We start from the raw sequence: 22,668 nt of genomic DNA, 5'->3' as shown, positions 1-22,668 counted from the left end.
CGAGCATGCGCAAAATCAATTTTGGCCACTCGCGCAGCTACTGAGGAAAAACGTCGAGAAATACACGGGACAGTCGGGACACGGGATACAAATATCGAACACGTTTATTTGTGCAAATTGGTTCTAGCGTCCAAAACGATCCCTTTGCCGGTTTGAAAACAGAATTAGTTTTTACTCTTTAACAAAAAAATGTAAATAAGTTTTTATTTCCGACGACTAGACAACTTCTCAACTGTGTTTCGTGTTTCTAAAAACCGCATGACCACATTGACCGTGTCCGTGATTTACATAAATATCTTCAGCAAAGAATTTCGCTACTACATATTAATTTCAGCTTGAAAGCGTGAGTATGTATTTTTTAAACATTTTTTTTACCCTGTACGTATCCATTCCAGATCCATTCTTTTTTACTATTCCTTTAGGCCAGATATAGAGCTCTATGTATGTACTTAATATTGGGGCCTATATACACAGCTATACATATAAAATAATATACATACATATCATGACATGATTGATTTTTTCAGGTGTCATCAGAATGTCTGAACCCCAGTCTCTGTCGGACGTTCCATCAGCTGAAATTTCGGCTGCAATCTCTGCAGCCCTGTCTGATCCTCAACAGGAGCCTGAAGTGGCAGATCCACAACCCGAAAAAGAAATCGATGACGAGACAGTAAAAGTTTTACCAAGTAGTGCCCCTGATGAAAATGTAGACAAGCAGAAGCAAGAAGAGGATAATGACGCTACGCAAAGTGGTACTGTAGAGTCGCTAGAGTCTGAAGAGCTTGAAGAGCTTGAAGAGAAGAATGACCCTTACTATTACACCAATCAGAATCTCTTCACATCAGAAATTTTTAAAATTGAGATTCGGAAATTGCCTAAATTTTTTGGCTTAGGGGTAAACACCTTCAATATTTTTCATAAATGCAAATAATTACAATACAAATTTTGCAGGAGATAAAAAAACTCTTGAATATTTTAAAATTGGATGCAACCAAAGTGAAGCCCGCAAGTCGCTCAAACTGTCGTTCTGTTTTCGTTGGATTTACTTGTGAGGCCCACAAGCAAAGAGCACTTTCTGCCTTGAATGGGTACATTTGGAAAGGCTCAACTTTGGAGGCTATTGTAAGAGGATAAAAAAATTAAATTATGAATGGATTTTATCTTCAAGTTGCCATAAGGTTGCCAAGCCTGCCAAAGATCCACTGATGTTGAAGAGGAAAAATGATGCCGAGCAGACAACGAAGCAAAAAGTGGCAAAGGTAGACATTGAAGAAATGACCATCAAGTGTACGGAAAAGCTGAAAGATTCAACTACTCCGTATTGGAGACAATCGTACGACGAACAGGTGATTGATAAGGTGGTTCTAGGTATTTCATGTGTTTAAACCTTTTAAACTTTTTTTTAGTTGGATGTAAAATATAAGGAAATCAAGGAAATTATGAAAACCTATGCCAACAGATTGTTTACCCAGAACCACAAACCAATGAAAGTCTGGATTGATCAACAATTTGCTAAACATGATGGTCTGATTTGCCCTCTGGAGCCTTTCAGATCCAGCAAAGTAACCACAGGATACAGAAACCGGTGTGAATTCACAATTGGTAAATCTCAGTCTTAATAAATCCTGCATTTTATTAAGCTTCTTTTCAAATATTATCAGGTCACCATGCTGTGACTGGGGAACGAGCTGTTGGATTTCGACTTCGCTCTTATGCAGAAGGTGATTGTTCTGTTTTCCCACCCAATGACAGCCTTCATATCAGCGACATTGCAAAGAAATGTGCTAAGATTTTTGAGGCTTTTGTGGCCAGTTCGGAATTAGAACCATACGATCCAGTTGCTCGCAGTGGTCATTTTAAATGTCTCGGAGTCCGAAACACATCTCTTGACCAGCTGATGATCAATTTGGACATCTGCACAACTGGCCTTAGTGAAGAGCAACTTGCTAAGTTCCGAGAAGATTACAAAGAGTTTTTTGTCACTGGTGCTGGCAAGGAGCTTGAAGTTGACTCTCTCTACTTAAAAGAAGTGACAGTGCAGTAAGACTTAATCAACCTTAACTTGTAATTGACAAACACAAAAATCTTTTTAGAACCAAGAAAGGTGACGCTTATCGTCCCTCATCTCTGATATATGGAAAGCCAATAATTGTGGAAAAATTGCTTGGTTACGAGTTTGAAATTTCACCTCAATCATTCTTCCAAGTAAGATGAACAGCATTATAATATCAACCATCACTTAAACTGTTCTCAATTAGATAAACACTCCTAGTGCCGAAATCCTTTACTCAACCATTGCCGAACTAGCTGCTCCTAATGAAAAGATGACCGTTTTGGATATTTGCTGTGGTACAGGCACCATAGGCATTACTATGGCAAAGGTATAAGACAAATTCTTTAGACTGTTATCTTCACTCACAAAATTTAAAATCATAGCATGCCGGACAGATCCTGGGTGTTGAAATAGTAAAGGCTGCTGTGGAAAATGCAAAGACGAACGCAGTTCGTAACAGCGTTCAGGATAAGTGTGATTTCTTCACTGGCTGTGCTAATGATTCCCTGCAGCCTATTGTGGTTAGGGCCAAACATGACAACATTGTGGCTATAATTGACCCACCTAGACCTGGCGTTGGTTTGTATTATTTTTAATTGAAAGAAGTTCTTTCTTAGGAGATAATTTACAGGAAAAAACGTTCTGAACACAATTAGAGCTACGTGGAAGATCAAGACCCTGGTATTTGTCGCTTGCAATTTTGAAGCATCTTACCAAAACTTGGTCCATTTGGGTAAACACCCGTCAAAAGTTACACCTGGCGACCCTTTTGTGCCTGTCCGTGTCATCCCCATTGACATGTTCCCATTTGCAAAGCAGTACGAAGTTGTTATTCTCTTGGAGCGAATTTCCCTTGACACCCTGAGGGACTTGCTTCCTGCTGCTGACATTGCCCTGGAAGAGGAAAATGGTAAGAAGACACATGCTGCTAACATTCCTCCTGCCCATGGAGGAAAAAAGGCTGGTGACAATGCAGACAAAAGCAAGCTGAAGCAAGAAGAGACGCAGGATGAAATCGAGGTCGTATGTGACATGGCCAAAGACATTCTACATGCTGAGTATGCGGAAACTGCGTCAAGGATGACAAGGAAGGGGAGGAAGAGATATTTGTTTTCACTTAAAAGTATGTTCAATAGAAAAGGTAATCCTTTTTGTTCTAAAAAAAATTGTATTGTTTAGAGAAAGGACTAATAAATGAGCAAGAAGAACGTAGATTGCTGCAAATTGAGCAACCTCCTGCTCCTGTACCTGCAGAACCACCTCTTCCTAAACTTAAAAAACAAAAGCTGCGTAAAAATAGGGGACTGAAAGATCGGCAGCTATCAAATTTTGGCCAACCAGGGCCAAGTTTTGGCAGCCAAGGCCAACATCAACCCAGTTTTGGCCACCAAGGTCAACAGCGGTCCAATTTTGGGCATCAGGGTCGTCAGGGAACTAATTTTGGGAATCAAGGTCAACAAAGACCTAACTTTGGGCGTCCGTTTCAACAGGGAATTGATTTTGGGCAACCTCAGGCAGCTCTTCAATTCATGGGGCAGAACACTCATCCCCTTCTAAACAACCCTCAAATACCAATGCATTTTCAAGAATTTCAGGTACCTCAAGTTGCCTCTAACTTTTAAACAATTTTGTAGCTGATGAAGTTTGATAAAACAAAATTAATAAAATTCATGAATAAGCTTTAAATTAAACTATATACTCAACACTTTTAATCACCTTAGCTAATATGAGATATTTGTCCTCTTAGCAACCACAGAATCCACAGTTTACAATGCAGCCATTCATGAATATGCAACCCCAGCCTCAGGCACCTCGACCACCATCCTTAAGGCAAGTTGCCACTCAGACGGACTGTAAGGAATTCATGTCGAGAGAAGAGTTCGACGAAGCTGAAAATCTGGGTTTTACGTGGGGCAGCAGAATTGCTGATGGGGTTTTGCACGACTTTAAAGCCATGCAGAGGGAAGAGGAAGAGGCTGTTCAGCGGTTCAAGGAAGGATTTCTGACGGCCCTGAGGATCAAGCAAAAGAAGCTGCTTGCTGAAATTCAAAGGCCAAGTCGTAGCACGGAAATCTGGGAAGGAAGTAGGGCGCATTCGTCGTATGTCGAGAGGTCTCGCAGCCCTCCTGATGTTTACTCAAGGAGACGCAACAGTCCTCCGAGAGGAGTCACCCCACCCAGACTCTACAGTGAGCAGACAGAAAGTTTGCCGAGGGCCATTTCGCAAACTACCGTATCATCATACTCCAACAGAGCTAGGTATAATAAGAACTATTCAAGTAAAAAAAGTTTGATTTTTAGTCTTACAATTAGGCAAGAACCAGAAAAGGAGGTTTCAAGCTATAAGCCTCAAGGAAACTCTTATTTTTCAAGCCTGCGCAGACCTGCCGCCTTGGACGTCTACAATGATCAGTTGAGAGAGCAGTGGCCCAAGAGCTTGCCAACTCAAACAGCTTCTTCTGCATCTATTCCAACCAACGATTATCTCGACGAAGGCTACAAGATCAACGCATACAAGGCACCATCTGCGGCTTCCTCAGCTCCGGGTCCCTCGGCTCCATTAAGAGCACCTCCGGCCCCTCAACTGGGACCAAAAACCATGCAGGGTGCACCTTATCAAAATTACTCTCAATATCAAAATATGGGAAATGTTGAGTATCCTCGTTGGAAGATTTCTACCCAGCCTGGACCCAGTAATGCTGAAGCTGGTCGTTCGATGCACAGTGGCCAATCCCAGTGGGCTAGGAGAAATTAAATCTCTTGGTCTTTTAATTCAAAAATTTGAATTAATTTCAATTCATTGCATTAATTTTATGTAGTAAATACATGCGGAACAGGCAAATAAAGCAACTTCTGCCCTTACTAAGCAATTATAAACCAATATTTTTTTTTTTAGGCAGCTTCTTTTGTTCATAAGAAATTCCTCCTTATAGTCTCATAATTTCAAAGTCCTTAAAACACCTTGATCTGAGCTATTATAAAGATAAGAAAAATTTTTAAGAATTTAAAAGAGCTAATGTAGCACTTGTGAGTTTTCTCAATGAACTCGTGCTTGCGTAGCGTTGAGGCAGAAATGGTTGGATTATTGATTATTATATTTTTGCTGCTAAGACCTGGCTGATAATATTTCAAAATCATCTAAATATCTTGATATTATAGACCCAGAAATTTAAGAGAACTAGAAACACATAAAAAGTTTTATAAAATTGTAATTTTTTTTGTGAATTCCATTTCTTTAAATAATAAAACTAAGCATTTAAATCCGAAAAATTTAATATGACTATTTATCTAATATTCCACAAACGCTCTGCCTTCCCCGGAGCCGATAAGATAATGTGAGAAAAGAGAAAGAGGATTTCGCCCTTGAACCTCGGTGGCGGTCGAGCCGCATTCTCGCCGGCGCACACCGCCTCCAGTGTTACTAACAGTCAGCGAGTGTCCGTCAGTCGCACTCCTCGCTCCAAGCATGCTGCACACCAACGACGGCGGCTCCGCTTTCCATTGCTTAATATCTTCTGTTCATTCCATTTGATACACTATAAAAGGTAAAAATTTACGCATTAACTGACTATTCTGTTACGGAAACCAAATTTAACAATGATGAATTATTTCAACTTTTACGCTGCTGCGTTTTAAAATTTACACATTTATATTAATATATGTATTATTCTAAACCGGGCTCATAAATTTTCCAACAACAAAATTTGGATTTTTTTAATATTTAGATTTATCACCTCAATAAGTTTTATATCTCAAAACTTTATTGTATCGAGTTTTAAATATTTTGCGCATTTGCTACGCAAACGAGCATTCTTGATATCACATTTTAAAAATGTCACGACCTCTGTAACGTTTTGATGGCGTGTCGTCTGAATGCGGTATTTTGATATAAATTAATTCTTCTGAGCGCGCGAGCACTTTTTCTGCAGGCAAAGCAGCATCTTTCATTGACTGACACTGCCTGCGCGCACAATTTACGGCTGTTGAAATAAAAAGTTGGCGTTGCCGAGACTATTTCTTAATTACAAACCTATAAATTTTTTTTATTTACAAAAACATTTTACAATCATACGACGCGTTCATAATTGGATGGCCTCTGATTGCCACGAAATTTATTTCAGATTATATTGGCACGCGTTGAATAATTTCATAGCAGAGACTTGTATTTTGCACATTGACCTCTTCACTATTCTGCTCTAATTGCATATTTAGCAATTAAAATGCGAATCGCTTACTACAATGGACTTGACTCGTAAATGCGCGGAGAGCCCATAAATGGATTTACACGATTGTATAAAAAATCCATTCGGACAGAAATAAGAAAAATGGACTTTCTTCACATGGTTCAAAAGTTGTGCGTTTTATAATATTGATCCACTTGCCTAGATTTGACGATCGTTGAGCAAAATCAGACTTTGCTCCTTAATCTCTGTATCTTTTTTGTCTAGACGAGACGCAGATAACTCAAATCTGTGTATATTGTTCACCATTCAGATTTCAAAAGAGCGCGGAAAATTTGTGATTTTTTGCCCTATTTTTCATATACGAGGATAATATATTGATTAAACATTTTCCACAGACATGGTGCTCATCGCGATCTACTCATTATTCGTCGTTGTGCTGGATTTATTCGCCCTCCAGTTCAAGCTCATTTTTTCAATCATCCACACAATCTTCAGAATTGTTCGGCCGCCAAAGGAAAAATCTTTGAAAGACGAGAACATTCTGGTAAATATTTTCAAAATAGCTCCCAGAAAAGAATTATTTAAAAATTTTAATCAGATAACCGGCGCCGGTCATGGAATTGGGCGCGAACTGGCGCTCCAGTTAGCAGGCCTTGGTGGCCGCTTGGCCCTGTGGGACATCGACGCGGCCAGGTGTGAGGAAACGGCCAAAGAGGTCAGAGCAAAGGGTGGCAGGGCGGTCCACTACTCTTGCGACATATCGGACCGGACGCATGTGCTCGAGACTGCTGCTAAAGTGCGCCGAGAAGTGAGTGTCACGTTTTTTTAATCAACATTATTTATTGCCTATTTTTTTTATTTTTACCAAATTGTATTAGATGTTTGTATTTGTTAAATTTATTTCTCCATTTGGTATAAGATATTTTTATTGATTTTTTTTTTAATTTAAAAAAAAATGGTCACGAGATTCTTGGTGTTTGGCTGGCTGCATGGGGAACGGCACAAAGCGCATCACAACAAGTGAGCTGCCTACGTGCATAAATAAACATAATCGATATTTGAGCGGCCGACGATCTTTGCCCTTTGTACTGCATCTCAGTCGGAAAAGAATTAATTAATGATTTAAAAGAAGTTCACAAAATGAAGCTGGCAGTATACTTTTTTTCCAACTTAAATATGATAGAAAAAAAGCCACCAAAAATGTAATGGTCAAAAAAAAAAAAAATTAATTAAGCAAAAAACACATGAATTTTAATCTGCTCAAAGACACACTTATTCGTTCAGTGATACAAATCAGAAAAAGGCAGCAGTGCTAAAAAAAATAATTATTGTGTTGATAAGATTGTGTTGAATTTTGCAGGTCGGTGTCATTGGACTGATCATAAATAATGCGGGAATAGTTCCTATTCATCCCGTGCTCGACCACAACCCTCAACAAATCAAGCGCGTCTTTGAAATAAACGTCATCAGTCACTTTTGGGTATAATTAAAAAATAAATCTTTAAAAAATCTTCTTTTTTAACTTGACATTTTAGATATTGGAGGCGTTCTTGCCCGACATGATTGCAAACAACCACGGCCACGTTTGTGCCATCGGCTCCATGACCTCTCTAGTCGGATCGGCCAATTTGGTGCCATACAGTGCGACCAAATTTGCCGTCAGAGGTAATTAATTTCAAATTATATAATTTAAGAATGGATTTAAATAAAAATTTAAAATTCATAGGTCTGATGCAGGCGTTGGGCTCGGAGCTTCGGGAAGACGCACGCCGTCCCAACATTCACCTGACGACCGTGCACCCGTTCATTGTGAACACCGGCCAGGTGCAGCGACCTCGTCTTCGCTTCCCTCGTCTCTTGGGAGTTCAAAGACCCGAGTACGCCGCCCAAGAGATCATCAAAGCGATCCGCCGCAACGAGAGGGAGGCCAGCGTGCCCGGCTGGCTGCTGCCCCTGCACAACATTGTTCGGTAAACACCAATTAATTATCAAATCAGTAAGTTCAGATCGAACACCAGTCTGTGGAAAATTCTGCTCTTTATTTACTTTGAACTTCTGTCCTTTTGGTCTGGTGTACTGTACGTACTGTGTGCGTTTGTTCTGTTTCTTCGATATTTTTGCTACTGCCATTTTCGTCCCGGATTTTGGAATAAGTCTATAAGACATTTTAAGTATAATGAAAAAAAACAAGGAATTTAAAATTTAACATTAATTAAACAGTTAAAGTATCTCATATCTCATAATATTAATTTTATATCAAATTTCCAACTTTCTTATAGTAAAATAAAATAAAACGAAGATGAAATACACATACCACGGTGGTATTTGAACCTACTTTAATCGAATGCTTTTTTTTCAATTTGTTTCTACTAAAAATAAGGAAAAATTACGAGACTGAACAATAAACAATTAAATTCACAGGTCCCTGCCCCTGGAAACATTCAGCCTGCTCAAAGACTTCATGGACTCTGGAGCCGAAGCCCATGACGCAGCGTGGCGCGGTGACGCACTCCGCCCGCACATTGTGCGCCAACACTCGACGCCAGCCCTCATCGGTAACAACTCAGCCAGCAAACACCTCCACAAAAACGGATTCCACAGACCGATTCTTAATCTCAGGAATCAACAGTCGCGCTTCATGATGAACGATTTGGGGCTGCACGGCAACAGCATCATCAATAACAAGGAAATAATCACAGAGCCCGCCAAGTAGTGATCAGAAATTGTTAATTGTTGTACAAAAGCGCGCCACGAAAATTGATTGATATTGCTTACGCAGGGACTGCAAACTTTATGAAATAATAAACTGTACAGTGCATTCTTTTTTTCTAATAAATATAACCGTGAGTTTTAGTATTAATGTTGTTTCATTCTAAAAAGGTTCAGTACCCAAAATTATTGTAATTCATCTTATTATTAAGCTTCAACATTCAATCTTTGGCAACTTTTCATTCAGGAAAACCAAAGTCGCAAATCATTATTCTGTCACGATAATGAAATAAATATTCCACAGTACTTACAAACATAGATTGATGTGTGTTTTGTTAAAACTTATTGAGGCTCCGTATGAGAATGGAGCGCAGCTTTTGCCTCAGTGCTTCGTCTGGGCAGAAAATGTGAGTGCAGTTCACCTCGACTTGAATAATGGTGTCTTCTTTTGGCTGCAAGAAATCCATTGTTCACTTTTTTCCACAATTTATGATATTATTTTTTTCATACCAAATGAATAACACAGTTCCCATTTGCATCTGGCTCAGGCTTAGCAACCAAAATTCCCTCACTGGACATTCTTGCCAGCAAGTCATCAACGTCCAACGAGCCCCAGGTGTATGACGAAGGTTTGCGGTGCTTGATCGAGGGCGGAGTTAATTCCACGGTCTGCACTGCACTCGGAACGCCTCTTCGTCGCTTGCTGCCAGAAGGTATCACCTTCTCGATCACAATCGGTTTCTGAGGAATATCTTCGACCACCTAGGATTTGATTTATAAAATATTGTAAGATTAAAATAACAATTTTACAAACATTGACTGTGAATTGATTGTCTCTCGCAGAGAGAGATGAGGTCAGAGTGGCCAGGTTGAGACCGGGTCGAATCGCAGTAGGTCTGATTGTTTTAGCCAAAGGTTGACTAATTTTCAGTTGCTCCTTGTGCCTTTTGAGAGGCACTGTTATGACTTCCCCTCTGTTTAGTGAGAGAATTGGACAATCCTAAAAAAATTATGTAAAAATAATGGCGAAGAATAATCATAAAAATAATTACTGCTTCAAAGATCAAGTCGCTCCTATGTGGTGCTGTGACAGGTGGCTCTCGGTGGGCTGAGGCAATGGCAACGTAGGATGGTCGTAAATCTTTGACCAATTTGTTGGCTTGAGAGAAGTTTAAGGATGTGTCAATGGGGCAATGGGTGACCTTCATGGCCAGTGGTTGGAAAGGAGCCACGGCGTCCACATGAGAAAAGTCAGGTTCTAAGCATAACAAAATGTAAATCAATTTTTGCTGCTCAAGTTTTGCCATATTATTTCATGTACCTGTGAAAATCACTGTATTCAAAGCATTGGAGCCCCACATTTCCATAAAATGTACGGAATCTCCAAATCTCAGACTGGGGTGTCCGCAGAAAACAACACATGGCTATAATTAAAAGAGTAAACATTGTTTTGCATGTTAATTATGAATTAATTATTTACTTGTCTGTACTCGGTGCTAAAGCCTTTAGCCCAAAGATTTTTGAAATGCTTTAGACGTCCAGTTTGTACCAGGTGGGCATGGGGAAAAGGTTCTTCGGGGGCATAAACTTTGCTCTGTTTCCCGGAAGATAACCTACATCAAATATTAAAATTAAGTTTAAATTTTAAATTCTTCCAGAAACTAACCATTCTGCCAAAATATTTGAGTAAGCTAAAGAACTATCTGCAACTGGTGAAATGAAGAACATTTTAATGGAAGAGAGTCCCACTGTGTCCAGATGAATTGAAAGGCATTCAAATAAATCGTAAACAACGCCACTCGGGTAACAGGGAATGAGCACATTGCCGCCAGCTCGCAACGTCATAACTGAAATTAATTTTCAAATTAAAAAAAAAATAAAGATAAAATAAACAGCATAATATGATCTTTGAGATATAATTTTCACCTGCTGTGACGCACAGGTCACCAAGCATGGAGTCTGGATTCGAGGCTGGGGTTTGAGTAAGGCCAGACAAAATCAACAAATCTGCATTCTTCAAAGCATTTTGATCGATTGGCCTTAAAAATATATTTAGTTTTTTTTTGCAAATCGTTTTTATCAAACTATTACTTAGGATGTGTGGTGAGGGTGGAAGAACCGCTCACATAAGCAACCTTTTCATATGGAGAGGCGATGATCCAGTTGCTGGACCCCAAGCAGTACCCTGAGCTTACAGGTGTCACAGTCAATGCACCAAAAACGTCCTGGAAAAAAAAGATTGAATTTCCTGGAAACTTATGGTGGAGAAAACTTACTAATTTTTCATTATAGCCGACCATTTGGATTTTCGACAAACTTGCTGCAACTCTTTTGGCGTCGAAGAGTTGCTTCCAAGCTTTGGGAAAAGGCGCGTCCTTTAGAGGGCCTGGCAAAAGGTGCTGGAGAGTTTTCCAGTGCTTGGCCAAAACAGCCTTGGGACTTCTCTCAACTGTTTGAACCAACTCCTCAAGGAATAGTCTACAAATATATTATTTCTGAAGAAAAAAATCAAACAATTAAAGTAATATTTTTTACCTTCCAATTTGCAGAGTTGGCTCCGTAGCATACACAACTCCGTGAAAACCTGTTCCTTCTGTTATGAAGGGCAAGGCCAACATACAAGAGTAATTGGAGATGAGAATGACATCAACTTGTGAATAGTCGACGACATTGCTCGCTGGAACTCCAAACTCGGGAGGAGAGTCGATAAAAATTCGACCAGCACACTCTTTCAATTCCTGCGCATAAAATAAATTATTAATTTGCATAATCAGGCAGTTTTTTGTCAATAATCTCTCACCCCTTCCAATTGAGGGTCTGAGCAGTCTCGAGGCATCCAGCTGCTGAGGCTGTTTAATCTCTGACTTGGAACCAAGGGCAAAGGCAGGAAGTTCATCACCGACGCTGCCCATAGGCCACAGTCGAGCATGATGGTCACTTCTTTGAATTGAAGAATGTTGCATGGTTTGTTTGAATGGGCGCTTAGACAGTACTGAAACAAATATTCCTCATGAATGTTTTTAGTTCGTTTTTTTTTTTTTTTTAATAATTACCAGCTTCATTGTCACGGAAAGACTGTGATATCAATATCATATGTACACGACAATTCTAATCAATCGAGCATTTAGAAAACACTATCTAGATTGAAAGTATTGATACAGTCTTTAAAAACTATCAAAAAAATATCTTTTTTCGCTTCCCTTCACAATAACACAATCCTTGAATTGTTTTGTTTACTTTCCGCCGGCGCCGGCAATATCAACAGTGCTGCCACCAATCAAGGCGAGCTTATGCAACGCGCTAAGCAGGAGTGTAATGCAAGTTGCCGCATTAATAAACATGCAGGCGCTTAAATGCTATGTGTATAAAATGTCCAATGGAGATTGAAGATTGAGTCGTGAACAGTATTTCACAGAATGAAACTGAAACACAACACAATAATAACATATTTATATTGTGATTATATGCATTGTTATTATACTTTCACATAAGAGAATAATTATTATTCAATATTAATCTTTTGCAATTAATTATTTTATTCAGAATAACTAATTCACCAGAAACCATTACAATTTCAAACATTTTCAAGTGTAACTTTAAAAAATTAGATTAATTATAGACATATATATTTTTAATTTCACTTGGCGTGCTTTCTTTTCTCCTGCAGTTTTGTAGCAGCTTTCTTTTTCATGTTCTGCAACCGTTTATCAGCGGCAGCGTTGCTACTCGTGGGTGACGGTACTGACGAGGAGCTTGAAATCTTTCCAATGCCACTGCCTATTTTCAGAAATAAAAAATAATGTCAATAAAAAAATTATTATTTTACACACTTTTACCTAAGGAGGAAGAGTAAGATTTTGAAGACGAAGAACTTTTGGCTGGCGAATCAGGCCCTGAATTTTTTCCACTCGAGCTTTTACTCGAAGTTGAGCCTGATTTCTGCAAACTTGCAGCCATCGCTGCCAGACCAGATGTTTTAGCTGCAGATGATGATGCACTGCTACTTGAAGCTCCGGATGATCCCTAAGAGATCCAAATTAAAAAAGCCCCACATAATTACAGCATACGATTTTACAGCTCGTTCAGATCGTTTAAAGAGTGAGGTCATTTCACTGCTCTTTGCAGGAACAGGCTTTGTGTTTGTCGCCAAAGGGTCTTTCATCAAATTGGGGGAAGATCGAAGTGATTTTCCTCCCGGGCCTGGTGACAGGGCTTTAATCGTTGTCTGCAATAGGAAATTTTTAGTTTATAAACTGTACTAATTGAATTCTTTAAAAAATTACCTGCTTAACAGCTTCAGCAGTGGCCTGCTTGCAAGATGAACAATACCAAGTTTTCCTGGGATCGTCAATCTCTTTATTGAGAATAGTAGGTGAATGACACTCTTGGTGATAGAGTTCGTGGCATTCAGTACACTCAATCAGCCGATTCCCATGGGTGACATTCATTTCCCTATTATTTTTATTTTTTAATAAACTTCAAACTTTATATTTAAATAAATTAAATTTACTTGCAAACGTTGCATTTGAGATCTTCCTCCATCATTTCTAGTTCCAGCGCCTGCACTTCATCATCATCGGGATCTTTTTCGGAACCAGAATTTTCAGAATCTCTGTCCAGGATAATGCACATTTCGCTGTCAGACTTCATTAAAAAAAACATTATAAGATTAGAAAAATTTTAATATTTCAACATACCTTTGAAGAGGCAGTCACTACATTTCCGAGGCTCCTGGATGTTCCGTGTTTGGCTTTAATGGCATCCTCAAGCATGGCTCTCAAAAGATCTGTCGAGTCTGGGGCTGAAGAGAACATTAGGCGGATTGCCTTACGGATGTCTGGGTCTATTTCAATGGCAGCCATTCTTCACAGGAGTATTTTCTATGAGTCTGGAAAAAAGTAAAATAATAGCAGTAAATTAAAAATTTGTAGAAAAAAAGACAAATTATACAAAATCACTATTATTTCTTAAAAACAAAACTCAATATAAGAATGGAGTATGGTTCTTGATTCAAATAAAATAAAAAAGCCAAAAATTACAAAGGTGATAAAAGTATATATTGTGCAAATCATCACTTGAGACATTCTTCATTACATTTTTTTTTCAATTCAAACTTCACGGGCTTGATTTTACTCTGTGAACATTTAGTTTTTTTTTCAAGCCCTAATTTGCTAAATCGTTCAAGTCCTCCTCTTCCTCATCTACACCTAGTTCTTCCTCCACTCTCAGGGCGTCTGCCTGAGTCACTCCCTGGCGCAAGAATGGCTTCCTCAGGGCTCTCCACAGTCTCTCAGCTTTTGCTGGCCCAATTCCTGGACAGAGTTCAAGCTGCTCGAGCGGAGCCTTGACGATCTTCTCAAGCGACCCAAATACACTGAGCAGGGTGATGGCGTCGGCACGATTGACGCTCGGAATGCAGCAGAGGGCCTTGACCAGTTGATAATACGGTTCGTCGTCGTTTCTCTCCATGATCATGTCTGGAGGCTTGTTCTCGTACATCTTGTAAGTCTCGACAATTTTTCCTGCCTGCTCGGCTGACCAGGCCAGCATTAGGGTCATTTGGGCCAGCAGACAGATTCGGTTGAGAGTTCTCAGCACAGGCTCGCTGTTGGCAAAGTCAACCTGCACCAACAGGACTCGCAGGTCATAATTGTTGGCAATGTTCTTGATCCGATCGTGGATGTACTCAGGGTTTAGGTTGTGGTAGCAAAGGCTTAGGAAGAGGATGCCTGCTGTCCGAGAGGTCACATAGTCGGCAGCAATACCATCGTCAAACTGCCATGCAACGTTGGTCACATGTTTCAGCAAAGGGTTGCCCCTCTGACGAGGATTCACCAGCAATGGCACAAAGCTGACCGGCCCTTTGCTGGACGAAGAAGGGCCTTCGGTTTTAGAGTCGGGCGTAGGCAGGAGTTTATCCGGTCTATAGAACTTGGACTTGCTGGTGTTTGGAAGGACGTCCCGCAGCTGGCCACTGCCTGAGGAGCTCGATGGATCCATTATTGTGTTTTGACCTGAGCAAAGAAGAGTAAAATGTAATTTCATATTTATTTTCTTCAACGTTACTTCTCATACCTAATTAAAATTTTACAATCCAAATAAACATTTTGAGATGGGCGCAAAACTTGAAGAATTTGTATTGACTCCAATAATCCGTTTTGATTTTTAAACACAAAATACTAAAAGCAGTATGTAGGTGGCAGTAGGAAAAATACAACCGTATGCAGATGTAAGACTTGTAGAAATTGTAAAATGCTTACAGTTTTCAATGTTTTTGCGTTTGCATATTCGTAATTATGCTACGTACGCATTATGCATAATATACTGACGCATACATATATATTTAATATGTACATAATAATCCTGACAACGACTTAATAAAATCATTCAAATTAATAATGATTATTGAATAAGAATAATTTCATAATTTTTATGTAGGCGACGCAATTTAGGCAGATAAAATTTAGAAAAAAAAATAATAATAATGTATGAAAAAATAATATGGTCAGAATGGACACACAAAAGACACCGCAAAACGAAACTCACACTTAATATGTTTGCAGCTCCCAATGTCAAAGGTTATAAAAAGCGAATCTCAGCCGATATTGCTAAAACTGACTCTTTTATTTAGCTGGGAAAGACAGGAAAATTTGCAAAGCCGGTAGATGAAACCACCAGACTCAAATTGTAAACAAAAAACAAAAACACAGCGCCTTTTGCATTGGGGCGTGAGGGGAATGGGTAGTGGGGAGGGATCGAATAAAATAATTGTAAATTTAATGCCCAGGAAAATTCAATGCATCGGCTCTTTGCCTTTTTATTAAAATAAATTTAAAAAAAATTGATTCATATTGGTCAGGAATATAAAAATTTAAGGGAAAAAAATGTGCATTTGATTCAATTACATTTTAAACAAAATTTCAGGAAGATTTATTTTATTTTGTATCTTTTAAACATCTGAAATATTTTTCGTTTCTATTCTTCTTTTTTATTTGAGTTAAAAAATTCAAAAGTGAGTGTGATGTGTTAGTTTGGAGGTGGTGGCGGAACAGCGTTGAAAGCTGGTGGTGGAGGCGGCACCATGCCCATCGGCATAGGGGGTGGAGGCAAGTTTGCTGGCATGCCTGGAGGCCGCGGAGGCATGGCACCCAACATCAGTCCTGCTTTTTTCGGTTCAGCCTTGAAGCTGAACTGCAAAAAGAACTGCTTTGTGTCTTTGTTCCAATACGTCCAGAATTTCCCCTCGTTTTTGTCCACCTCTCGACTTGGCACCTTTGGACAAAAAAGATATTTATTTCACCTTTAAAATAATAATAAAAAACGAACCTTAAAACCAATTGTCTCGTAAGGCTCAGCAGCAAAGAGCAGGTACTGCCACTTTCTGTCTGGAGGCTCCACCCTTTGCTCGTAGGCCGACATGAAACGGTGGCGAGGATAAATGTGGTCCGAAATTTCTATGAGGGTTTAACATTTTTAAATGCAAATTTTGATAAAAAAAAAAGTTTACACACCTGGGTAATCAATCTGGAACAAGAGACTTTGCTGTCCCATGTCAGGGTCTCGCTGTTTTGTCACCCTGTAGCCAGGTCGACCAATTTTGACAAACTTCTTTGGTTCCACTCTTGGTTTTTCTGGTTGTGGCTGAAATTTGAAGTAATTTAAAGCCTTTTTCAATTAAATAAAATATTAATACCTGTCCAGGGGCGTCTTTAGCATCCTTGGCAGCTCTCCTCGCTAGGTTGGCCTGATGTTTCTTGCCCTGAGTGTGGGCAAGATAACTTCCTTCATTGTTGTGTAAGGTCAGACACAGCTTGCACTCATAGGAGCCTTAAAAGGGACATTTTGAAATTGAATAAATTATTGACATGAGTGCTCAATATATCATACCAAGGTGATTTTTCATAAAGTAAGGATCCTTCTGGAGGTCGATGGTCTCGAGAGCAAGTTGCCTTAGCCGCTCTCGTCGATCTCTGTTTGTTTCGGACCAGGAGGCGACGCCTCCACCGCCCGTCTTTCCTCCTGCTCGGTTTTGGAAGTCCATTTTTGGTCTTCAACTTCTTCAAGATCTGGAAATGAAATTGTAATAATTAATTAATCCCCGTCGGCATAAAAAAACATGCCGGCTCTTGTGGCAAAAAGCTTTGACAAAACATGGGTTTATGATCAAATTTTGGAGAACATAATCAAAAGACTTAGAGATAATAATAAATAATGAAACTTAGCGTGCATAATTACCAGCAGAACGTTTGCAGTAATTAAAAAAATTTAAATTCAACAGATTTGTTGCACAGAAGACGTGTTGTTGACAATTTTCACTTCCGCTCCCAAGCTTCCCCTCTCCTCCCAACTCACATTCCCCCTCCCTCTTTTTCTCCACCTAGCGGATAAAAATTGAATCCAGCACACTATATCATATTGTCTTCTCTTTTTCGTTTGCTGAAATTTATAAAAACTTAAATCGCACTAAAATTTTTTTTTCGAGTACATAAAATATTAAAAAAAAATATTATTAATGTGATTTAACCTGCCTAAAGGCAAAACTTTTATTTTGTATATTTTTAAATATCTACTGACAATTACTTTGTAGATCGAACAACTACTCTTATATATTATCTCACAAAATCCCCTTCGAACATTAAACAAAACCACTATTGTCCATGCCTGTGAGCCACTTCATGCGTAAATGCCTCCTCATCGTTTCGTCGCTTGGAGTCCCCAATTCTTTGGCAGACTTTGGAGGTGCTTCTGATATTTCGGGAGGTGGCAAACTAAGTGTTGGTGGCTTGAGAGATTTTCGGACCTCCATTTCTCCGTATTCATTAAGCACCGTAGCTCCCAAGACCTTGACATCGTCTGCTGTAGGTTCACCATTAGGGAAAACGACTGGCTTTATTTTAATAAGGTGTTTGACTTGATAAAGCAGTTTGTTCATCTGAGGTGTATTCTTCACAAGCACAACCTCACCCATCTGAAGTGAATTAATTGATTGTAAGAAATTAATTTTACTATAGTCTTTAATGATATACTTACATTTTTGTTGAGTCCCAAATCCTTTAGAATTTTTTTATCCCATTTAGGGTTACCGGACCAACGTGCAACCCTTTGAACCATCAGCAATTTACTTGGTGTATATGGAATTTCTACCTCATTAGGTCTAAGAAAGGAAAAATAATTTACTACATGATATTCATTGGAAACATAAATACATATATTAATCATATGTAATAAATAATGATACATTGAAAAAATCCTAGAGATAAAACGTTTTGTAAAATTTTTGCATTTATTAGTTTTATTTTATTATCAAACCTGGGATAATAATTGAAACCATAATGTTGTACGTAAGGTGCTCTTTCGTCAGGTTCTTTAGGCACCCTGCGATCCTCGCCATTTCCTCTCTTGAACTTAGGGTATCTCCAGAAATACCGCACGTTCTGATAATTCTGATTTAATGGCTGAACCAGAAGGCGTAATTGGCGCTGGATCACGTTCATGGTTGACTATTATGCAGAGTCAGAGTACCTTAAAAACGATATAAAGAATAAATAATTACACATAAATCTTAAAAAGTAGTTACAAATTGGCTGGATAATTGTTGGCAAAAGAACAAAAACAAGCAGCAACTCCAACAGCAACTCTCTCTACAAGCTCGCTTTTTGCGAAAGTGGGCGTCTCCTCCGGGTACTTCACACCGGCACACGCCCACACAATCAAGCTTTTTCTTTGTTGATGTTCGAAATTTCTCACAACACAAAATATCACTAAAGTTTGTGGATTTTCTATTGCTTAAAATCTGAAAAATGAAAAAATACACTACGCCGGTTTTTCTTGGGCTTCTAGTTTTCTTGGAAGCCACTTATTTTGGAGCGGTAAGTGTTAAAATAAAACACCACGTCTGTTTTTTATGAAAACGCGCATACATAATAGCATGATAACACAAAAAATCAACATTTTCAACAAATTTTGTTTCAGTCTTACTTGCAAAGTGAAGTTGATTATGACGGCCAGTTATCCATAGAACTTACACACGCGCTTGACAATGTCGCGGATCCAGTCTTTACCAGCAGAGGCTCTGTAGACATCAAAAGCCTTCGAACTGGCTTTGCAGACATTGACCAAGAAGACTTATCTCCTGAAGATGCTGCAAAAATTGCTGTATGTTTCCAAATATTTTTATGAATGATTAAGATTAATTTTTTATTTAAGGCACTGAAGAATGGGATCTACAGATTGCGAGCAGAAGTTTCCAGTGGTGCTGGAAAGAAAAAGACTTTCTTGACTTTTGTCGATGGCTGCTCACTGTATGAATCGGCTTTATCCGACATTCTTACGGTCAGCCTTGACCACGCAGGTCATCCTGTAGCTATCAGTATGAGCACCACCAAAGGCGTGTGTGATGGAAGTGAAATTAGCAAGAAAGATCTCCAGTCCTTCAACACGACTGTTCTAATTTCTCACATGGAACAGGCTCCAATGTAAGATTTTCTTGCAAAATAGCCAATTTTTAATCAATTCAATTATCACTTCAGTCCTGACACAAGTGCCTACATTCAAAAGCTGGAAAGAGAAAAGGAGGCTCGAGAGCGAGGAGAAACTAAAGACACCAGAAGTTTCTTTGCCAAATATGTATGTTGTTCAAAATTACTTTTTGAAAAATATGCCATAAATTATTATTTTTTGCAGTGGATGTACATTGTGCCAGTTGTGATCTTTGTTCTCATATCTTCGGCTGCAAACCCAGAAGCTGCCGCTGGAAACGGAGGTGGACGTTAAATCACGAGAATTTCCATTCCTTTTTTTTTTAATACGCCTGCAGTTAAATTGAAGAAGCAAGCTAGTCATCCCGGCGTCTGTTTGCAGCCTCCTTGTGTTTTGTGTTGTCTAAGAAGGTAAAACGTGTTTCTATCATTATCAAGTTTATTTGTTTGTTTCAATGGTACAAAATTACCCTAATTTTGTAACTTAAAATCTAATGACTGATGAGTTTTACAAGTAATCACTGCACATTACATGGACTCGATTTATCACAATCACAATTCAAACCAAACCTGTGCATTATTATATCTATTAATTACACGGGTGTTGTTAACATTCAACTTTTACCGCTACAAATGCATCAAAGGGTTCAAATTGCATATAAGTCTGATAAGTCTTAACTATTTTGGAGAAGATGTCGCAGAATGACATGATTCCTAGAATTCCAACCAACGCAGACTAGAATATTATTTACACAGTTCTATCTAATCATTATTGCGTTAATTGTCCTGCATTTATCCACCATCAACAGCGTGGAGTTTTCATTACCTGTACAGGCGAATTGCACTTTTTACAAATTTCACAGCCCCTTTGCATTCAAATTCTGATGACTGGAAGAATAACTTTTTACAAAAAGCGATTTTGAGTACAATCAAGGGGCTTTACATGCGTTTGCCAAATCTTTGGATTATGTAGAGCTTGCAAGGGCCAACTCGTAGTATTGCAGGGCCATTTCTTCATCGTAGAAAAAGTCATCAGTGTTAGAGTGTCCAAGATTGAGATCATTTAGCTGAGTTTCATCAGTCAAGAGTCCGCTCTCTTGCACTGCCTCTTGTTTTGAGATGGGATTCAGGAAATCTGAGACAAAAATTATAATTTTTGCTTTAGATCAAAAGTTAATATTTGCATACCCGAGTCGGCAGATCCACAAGAGCCCTCTGCTTCCTCTTGAGGCACAGCTGCCAAAAATTCCACTTCGACCTCTCGCCGGACTCCCAGTAAAATATCCTCTGCTGTTTGCTCAAGACTAATGATGTGCGTTGTAACCCACCCCTAATTTTTAACAGTTCAGAAAGTTTTTTTTAAACAAATATTTTAAATACCTCTTTTGACGATTCAGGATCGCCTTTGTAGTCCAAACTGTTCTCCAACAGGCTCACGGCCTGATTGGTTTCATTCTCGTATGTGTTAGTCATTTCACGGCGCCTCTTGTCATTCACATATTGCTCCAATCGCCGCCGTTTCTGCATATTAAGATAATATTATAATTTAGCCAATGGTTTTTTTTTTTAAACGAATAATAATACCCAAGAGCTCCTTGTGCGTTCGTCCTCAGCGACCACTGTCCAAAGGTGACCTGCACCTTTGGACGCTTTGCCTCCCTTTGTGAAGTGCGGGTTTATAGATAAGTTATGGCGCACCGAATTCTTCCATCGATCATCATTGGGGCGATAGTATGGAAAATGTTGCCTAGATTGGGCACAAGAAAATCATTCAAATTATTTCAAATAAAATATCTTCAACAAAATTATTGTCAAATTTATTTACGTTTAAAATATTTTATCTTTGTAATAATCGAAATAATTTAATAAACGCGATACTACAATCGTTTAGATTATTGATATTAAAACAATGAAAGTCTCCTGGGTCGCTTGTCAAATGTACAATAACTAACACGCGATTAATGGTGTTTGCCCCCGTACTCAATCCATTGACGGCCATTTAATAAAAAAAAATTATCCACGTATATTATTCTGACGTGCGTGAACATCCCTTAGTGAGCGTTGCTCTCCGCGCCTGGTACGGCGCGGTCCCACAAATACACCCTGCCTCTAGCTTTGATTCACCCCAGCGCGCGCGGCATTGCAGGTGTTGGTAGGACTCGATACATTTACAGGGTGGTGGGTGAGCACGAACACCCTATGCGCGGTACCATCCAAAAACCAGCACCGTCTATTGACCCGATCTCGTTTTGTATGTTCTTTAAAGCGTTTTATATTATGCGCAAACAGCCCAAAAATGCGAAAAATATCGTGCTAAAATAGTTAAAAAGGGATGAAAAATTAATTCAATTTATACTTACGAAATCCATTTGTATATCCCTGAGACTGTGAGGGCTCCCTTTTCCTCAAGGGCTTGTTCAATTAGTTCTGTGTATGTGAAGGGTGGTTTTGGTCCCACAGGAGGTGGCGGAGGAGCCGGCTTGGTTGGCTCAGAGTTTTTGGCCTTCAGTAGTTGGAATATATTTTTGTTTTCTAGTAGAAAAATTAAGGTAGTATTAGAGAAACCAAGTTATAATATGGTTATATTCAATAAAATATTTAATACCATCATTTGGCCCGTAATCGTCCTTGATAGGGTCAAGCAGCTTTCCGATTTTAAAATTCATCAACCAGTCAAATTCTTTTGCAGAAGCACTATTTGTAGGTTCAGCACAAACTTTTGGAATAGCATCTTGATTGGAGACAGTCTGTGTCACCGTTTCCAGGGTTGTGTAGCTTTTTTTCTCGTCGCTCCATTCCAAGGCGGGTTCCGCGTCCTGGATAAATTCGCAATTTTCAAAATAGGACTTCGGCTCAGTGACGACGAAATCGTTGAAAACGTCGAATGCCTCGATTCCCTGCGAATCAGCGACCGAAATGCATTCCGCGATGATCGAGTCGACAGCCTGCGCTGTGCTATCAACACTCTTCGTTACTGTTAGTAACTTTTTCGCAGCCTCGAACTTGTTGTTTGTAAATTCGAGGTCAGTGGAAGGATTCATCCCGATGGTGCTGGTCGACGATACGAACTGCCGTGGACACAGGAAGCACAGACACCACCGCTGGTGCGAGAGGAAGAAATTCGAAGAGCGATGTGGACTCAAAACCATATAATACGCGCACCTGCTTGCATGCGACTGCAGAGCCCGGGTGAATCGCGGCAAGGGGATTTAAAAGTGAGATGTGTGTTGACCGTGTTGTG

The 22,668-nt window shown here is 39.3% G+C and overlaps 8 protein-coding genes across 12 annotated transcripts; 3 read left to right on the top strand and 5 right to left on the bottom strand.

Moving 5' to 3' along the window:
* The first annotated feature begins 13 nt into the window (after positions 1-13).
* On the top strand, positions 14-5,295 carry LOC132201523 (uncharacterized). Of its 3 annotated transcripts, none has more exons than XM_059627733.1 (14): positions 14-150; positions 221-343; positions 528-898; positions 955-1,125; positions 1,182-1,349; positions 1,410-1,605; positions 1,665-2,043; positions 2,097-2,208; positions 2,262-2,384; positions 2,440-2,635; positions 2,688-3,179; positions 3,236-3,651; positions 3,804-4,315; positions 4,370-5,295. In XM_059627733.1, the coding sequence occupies exons 3-14, from the start codon at positions 539-541 to the stop codon at positions 4,809-4,811; spliced, it is 3,567 nt and encodes a 1,188-aa protein (XP_059483716.1). In that variant the 5' UTR covers positions 14-150; positions 221-343; positions 528-538; the 3' UTR covers positions 4,812-5,295. The 3 variants fall into 3 exon arrangements, with proteins under 3 accessions (XP_059483716.1, XP_059483717.1, XP_059483715.1); XM_059627734.1 differs by having other exon boundaries at positions 221-347; XM_059627732.1 differs by having other exon boundaries at positions 56-347.
* Positions 4,949-12,193, bottom strand: LOC132201524 (integrator complex subunit 9). Its single transcript, XM_059627736.1, has 14 exons — positions 12,003-12,193; positions 11,750-11,941; positions 11,485-11,687; positions 11,226-11,427; positions 11,041-11,174; positions 10,876-10,988; positions 10,616-10,796; positions 10,430-10,562; positions 10,271-10,373; positions 10,002-10,207; positions 9,764-9,949; positions 9,460-9,711; positions 9,261-9,401; positions 4,949-5,592 (listed from the first exon to the last, which is right to left on the bottom strand). The coding sequence occupies exons 1-13, from the start codon at positions 12,009-12,011 to the stop codon at positions 9,285-9,287; spliced, it is 2,031 nt and encodes a 676-aa protein (XP_059483719.1). The 5' UTR covers positions 12,012-12,193; the 3' UTR covers positions 4,949-5,592; positions 9,261-9,284.
* On the top strand, positions 5,440-9,096 carry LOC132201526 (epidermal retinol dehydrogenase 2-like). Its single transcript, XM_059627738.1, has 7 exons — positions 5,440-5,601; positions 6,636-6,784; positions 6,839-7,048; positions 7,601-7,720; positions 7,776-7,905; positions 7,967-8,210; positions 8,662-9,096. Exons 2-7 carry the CDS (start codon positions 6,638-6,640, stop codon positions 8,951-8,953), a joined length of 1,143 nt encoding a protein of 380 aa, XP_059483721.1. The 5' UTR covers positions 5,440-5,601; positions 6,636-6,637; the 3' UTR covers positions 8,954-9,096.
* A 266-nt stretch (positions 12,194-12,459) lies between the features above and the next one.
* Positions 12,460-15,664, bottom strand: LOC132199489 (DNA excision repair protein ERCC-1-like). 2 transcript variants are annotated; one of them, XM_059624257.1, is made up of 7 exons: positions 15,496-15,664; positions 13,647-13,837; positions 13,460-13,593; positions 13,233-13,401; positions 13,025-13,174; positions 12,786-12,972; positions 12,460-12,726 (listed from the first exon to the last, which is right to left on the bottom strand). In XM_059624257.1, the coding sequence occupies exons 2-7, from the start codon at positions 13,809-13,811 to the stop codon at positions 12,587-12,589; spliced, it is 945 nt and encodes a 314-aa protein (XP_059480240.1). In that variant the 5' UTR covers positions 13,812-13,837; positions 15,496-15,664; the 3' UTR covers positions 12,460-12,586. The 2 variants fall into 2 exon arrangements, with proteins under 2 accessions (XP_059480240.1, XP_059480241.1); XM_059624258.1 differs by lacking the exons at positions 12,460-12,726; positions 12,786-12,972; positions 13,025-13,174; ... (1 more) ...; positions 13,460-13,593; positions 13,647-13,837 and adding an exon at positions 13,978-14,963.
* Positions 15,665-15,820: 156 nt separating this feature from the next.
* Positions 15,821-17,308, bottom strand: LOC132199490 (splicing factor 3A subunit 2). Its single transcript, XM_059624259.1, has 6 exons — positions 17,185-17,308; positions 16,837-17,015; positions 16,643-16,776; positions 16,461-16,590; positions 16,276-16,403; positions 15,821-16,221 (listed from the first exon to the last, which is right to left on the bottom strand). Exons 2-6 carry the CDS (start codon positions 16,988-16,990, stop codon positions 15,976-15,978), a joined length of 792 nt encoding a protein of 263 aa, XP_059480242.1. The 5' UTR covers positions 16,991-17,015; positions 17,185-17,308; the 3' UTR covers positions 15,821-15,975.
* A 153-nt stretch (positions 17,309-17,461) lies between these two features.
* LOC132199645 (uncharacterized) lies at positions 17,462-18,647 on the bottom strand. The gene is made up of 4 exons (XM_059624526.1): positions 18,527-18,647; positions 18,259-18,471; positions 17,980-18,103; positions 17,462-17,917 (listed from the first exon to the last, which is right to left on the bottom strand). The coding sequence occupies exons 2-4, from the start codon at positions 18,441-18,443 to the stop codon at positions 17,585-17,587; spliced, it is 642 nt and encodes a 213-aa protein (XP_059480509.1). The 5' UTR covers positions 18,444-18,471; positions 18,527-18,647; the 3' UTR covers positions 17,462-17,584.
* LOC132199644 (ER membrane protein complex subunit 10) lies at positions 18,645-19,864 on the top strand. Its single transcript, XM_059624525.1, has 5 exons — positions 18,645-18,818; positions 18,922-19,104; positions 19,156-19,424; positions 19,479-19,575; positions 19,633-19,864. The coding sequence occupies exons 1-5, from the start codon at positions 18,750-18,752 to the stop codon at positions 19,720-19,722; spliced, it is 708 nt and encodes a 235-aa protein (XP_059480508.1). The 5' UTR covers positions 18,645-18,749; the 3' UTR covers positions 19,723-19,864.
* On the bottom strand, positions 19,861-22,620 carry LOC132199643 (uncharacterized). 2 transcript variants are annotated; one of them, XR_009442117.1, is made up of 7 exons: positions 22,033-22,620; positions 21,788-21,959; positions 21,012-21,174; positions 20,808-20,948; positions 20,616-20,757; positions 20,053-20,562; positions 19,926-19,997 (listed from the first exon to the last, which is right to left on the bottom strand). XR_009442117.1 is itself a non-coding variant. In XM_059624524.1 (6 exons), exons 1-6 carry the CDS (start codon positions 22,574-22,576, stop codon positions 20,393-20,395), a joined length of 1,332 nt encoding a protein of 443 aa, XP_059480507.1. In that variant the 5' UTR covers positions 22,577-22,620; the 3' UTR covers positions 19,861-20,392. The 2 variants fall into 2 exon arrangements, 1 of the variants encoding a protein (XP_059480507.1); XM_059624524.1 differs by having other exon boundaries at positions 19,861-20,562.
* Positions 22,621-22,668: the final 48 nt, after the last annotated feature.

Source organism: Neocloeon triangulifer, unplaced genomic scaffold (assembly GCF_031216515.1).
Source record: "Neocloeon triangulifer isolate White Clay Creek 2 clone unplaced genomic scaffold, ASM3121651v1 ptg000014l, whole genome shotgun sequence".
Taxonomy (NCBI): domain Eukaryota; kingdom Metazoa; phylum Arthropoda; class Insecta; order Ephemeroptera; family Baetidae; genus Neocloeon; species Neocloeon triangulifer.
This window is presented reverse-complemented; position numbering and strand designations above follow the sequence as displayed.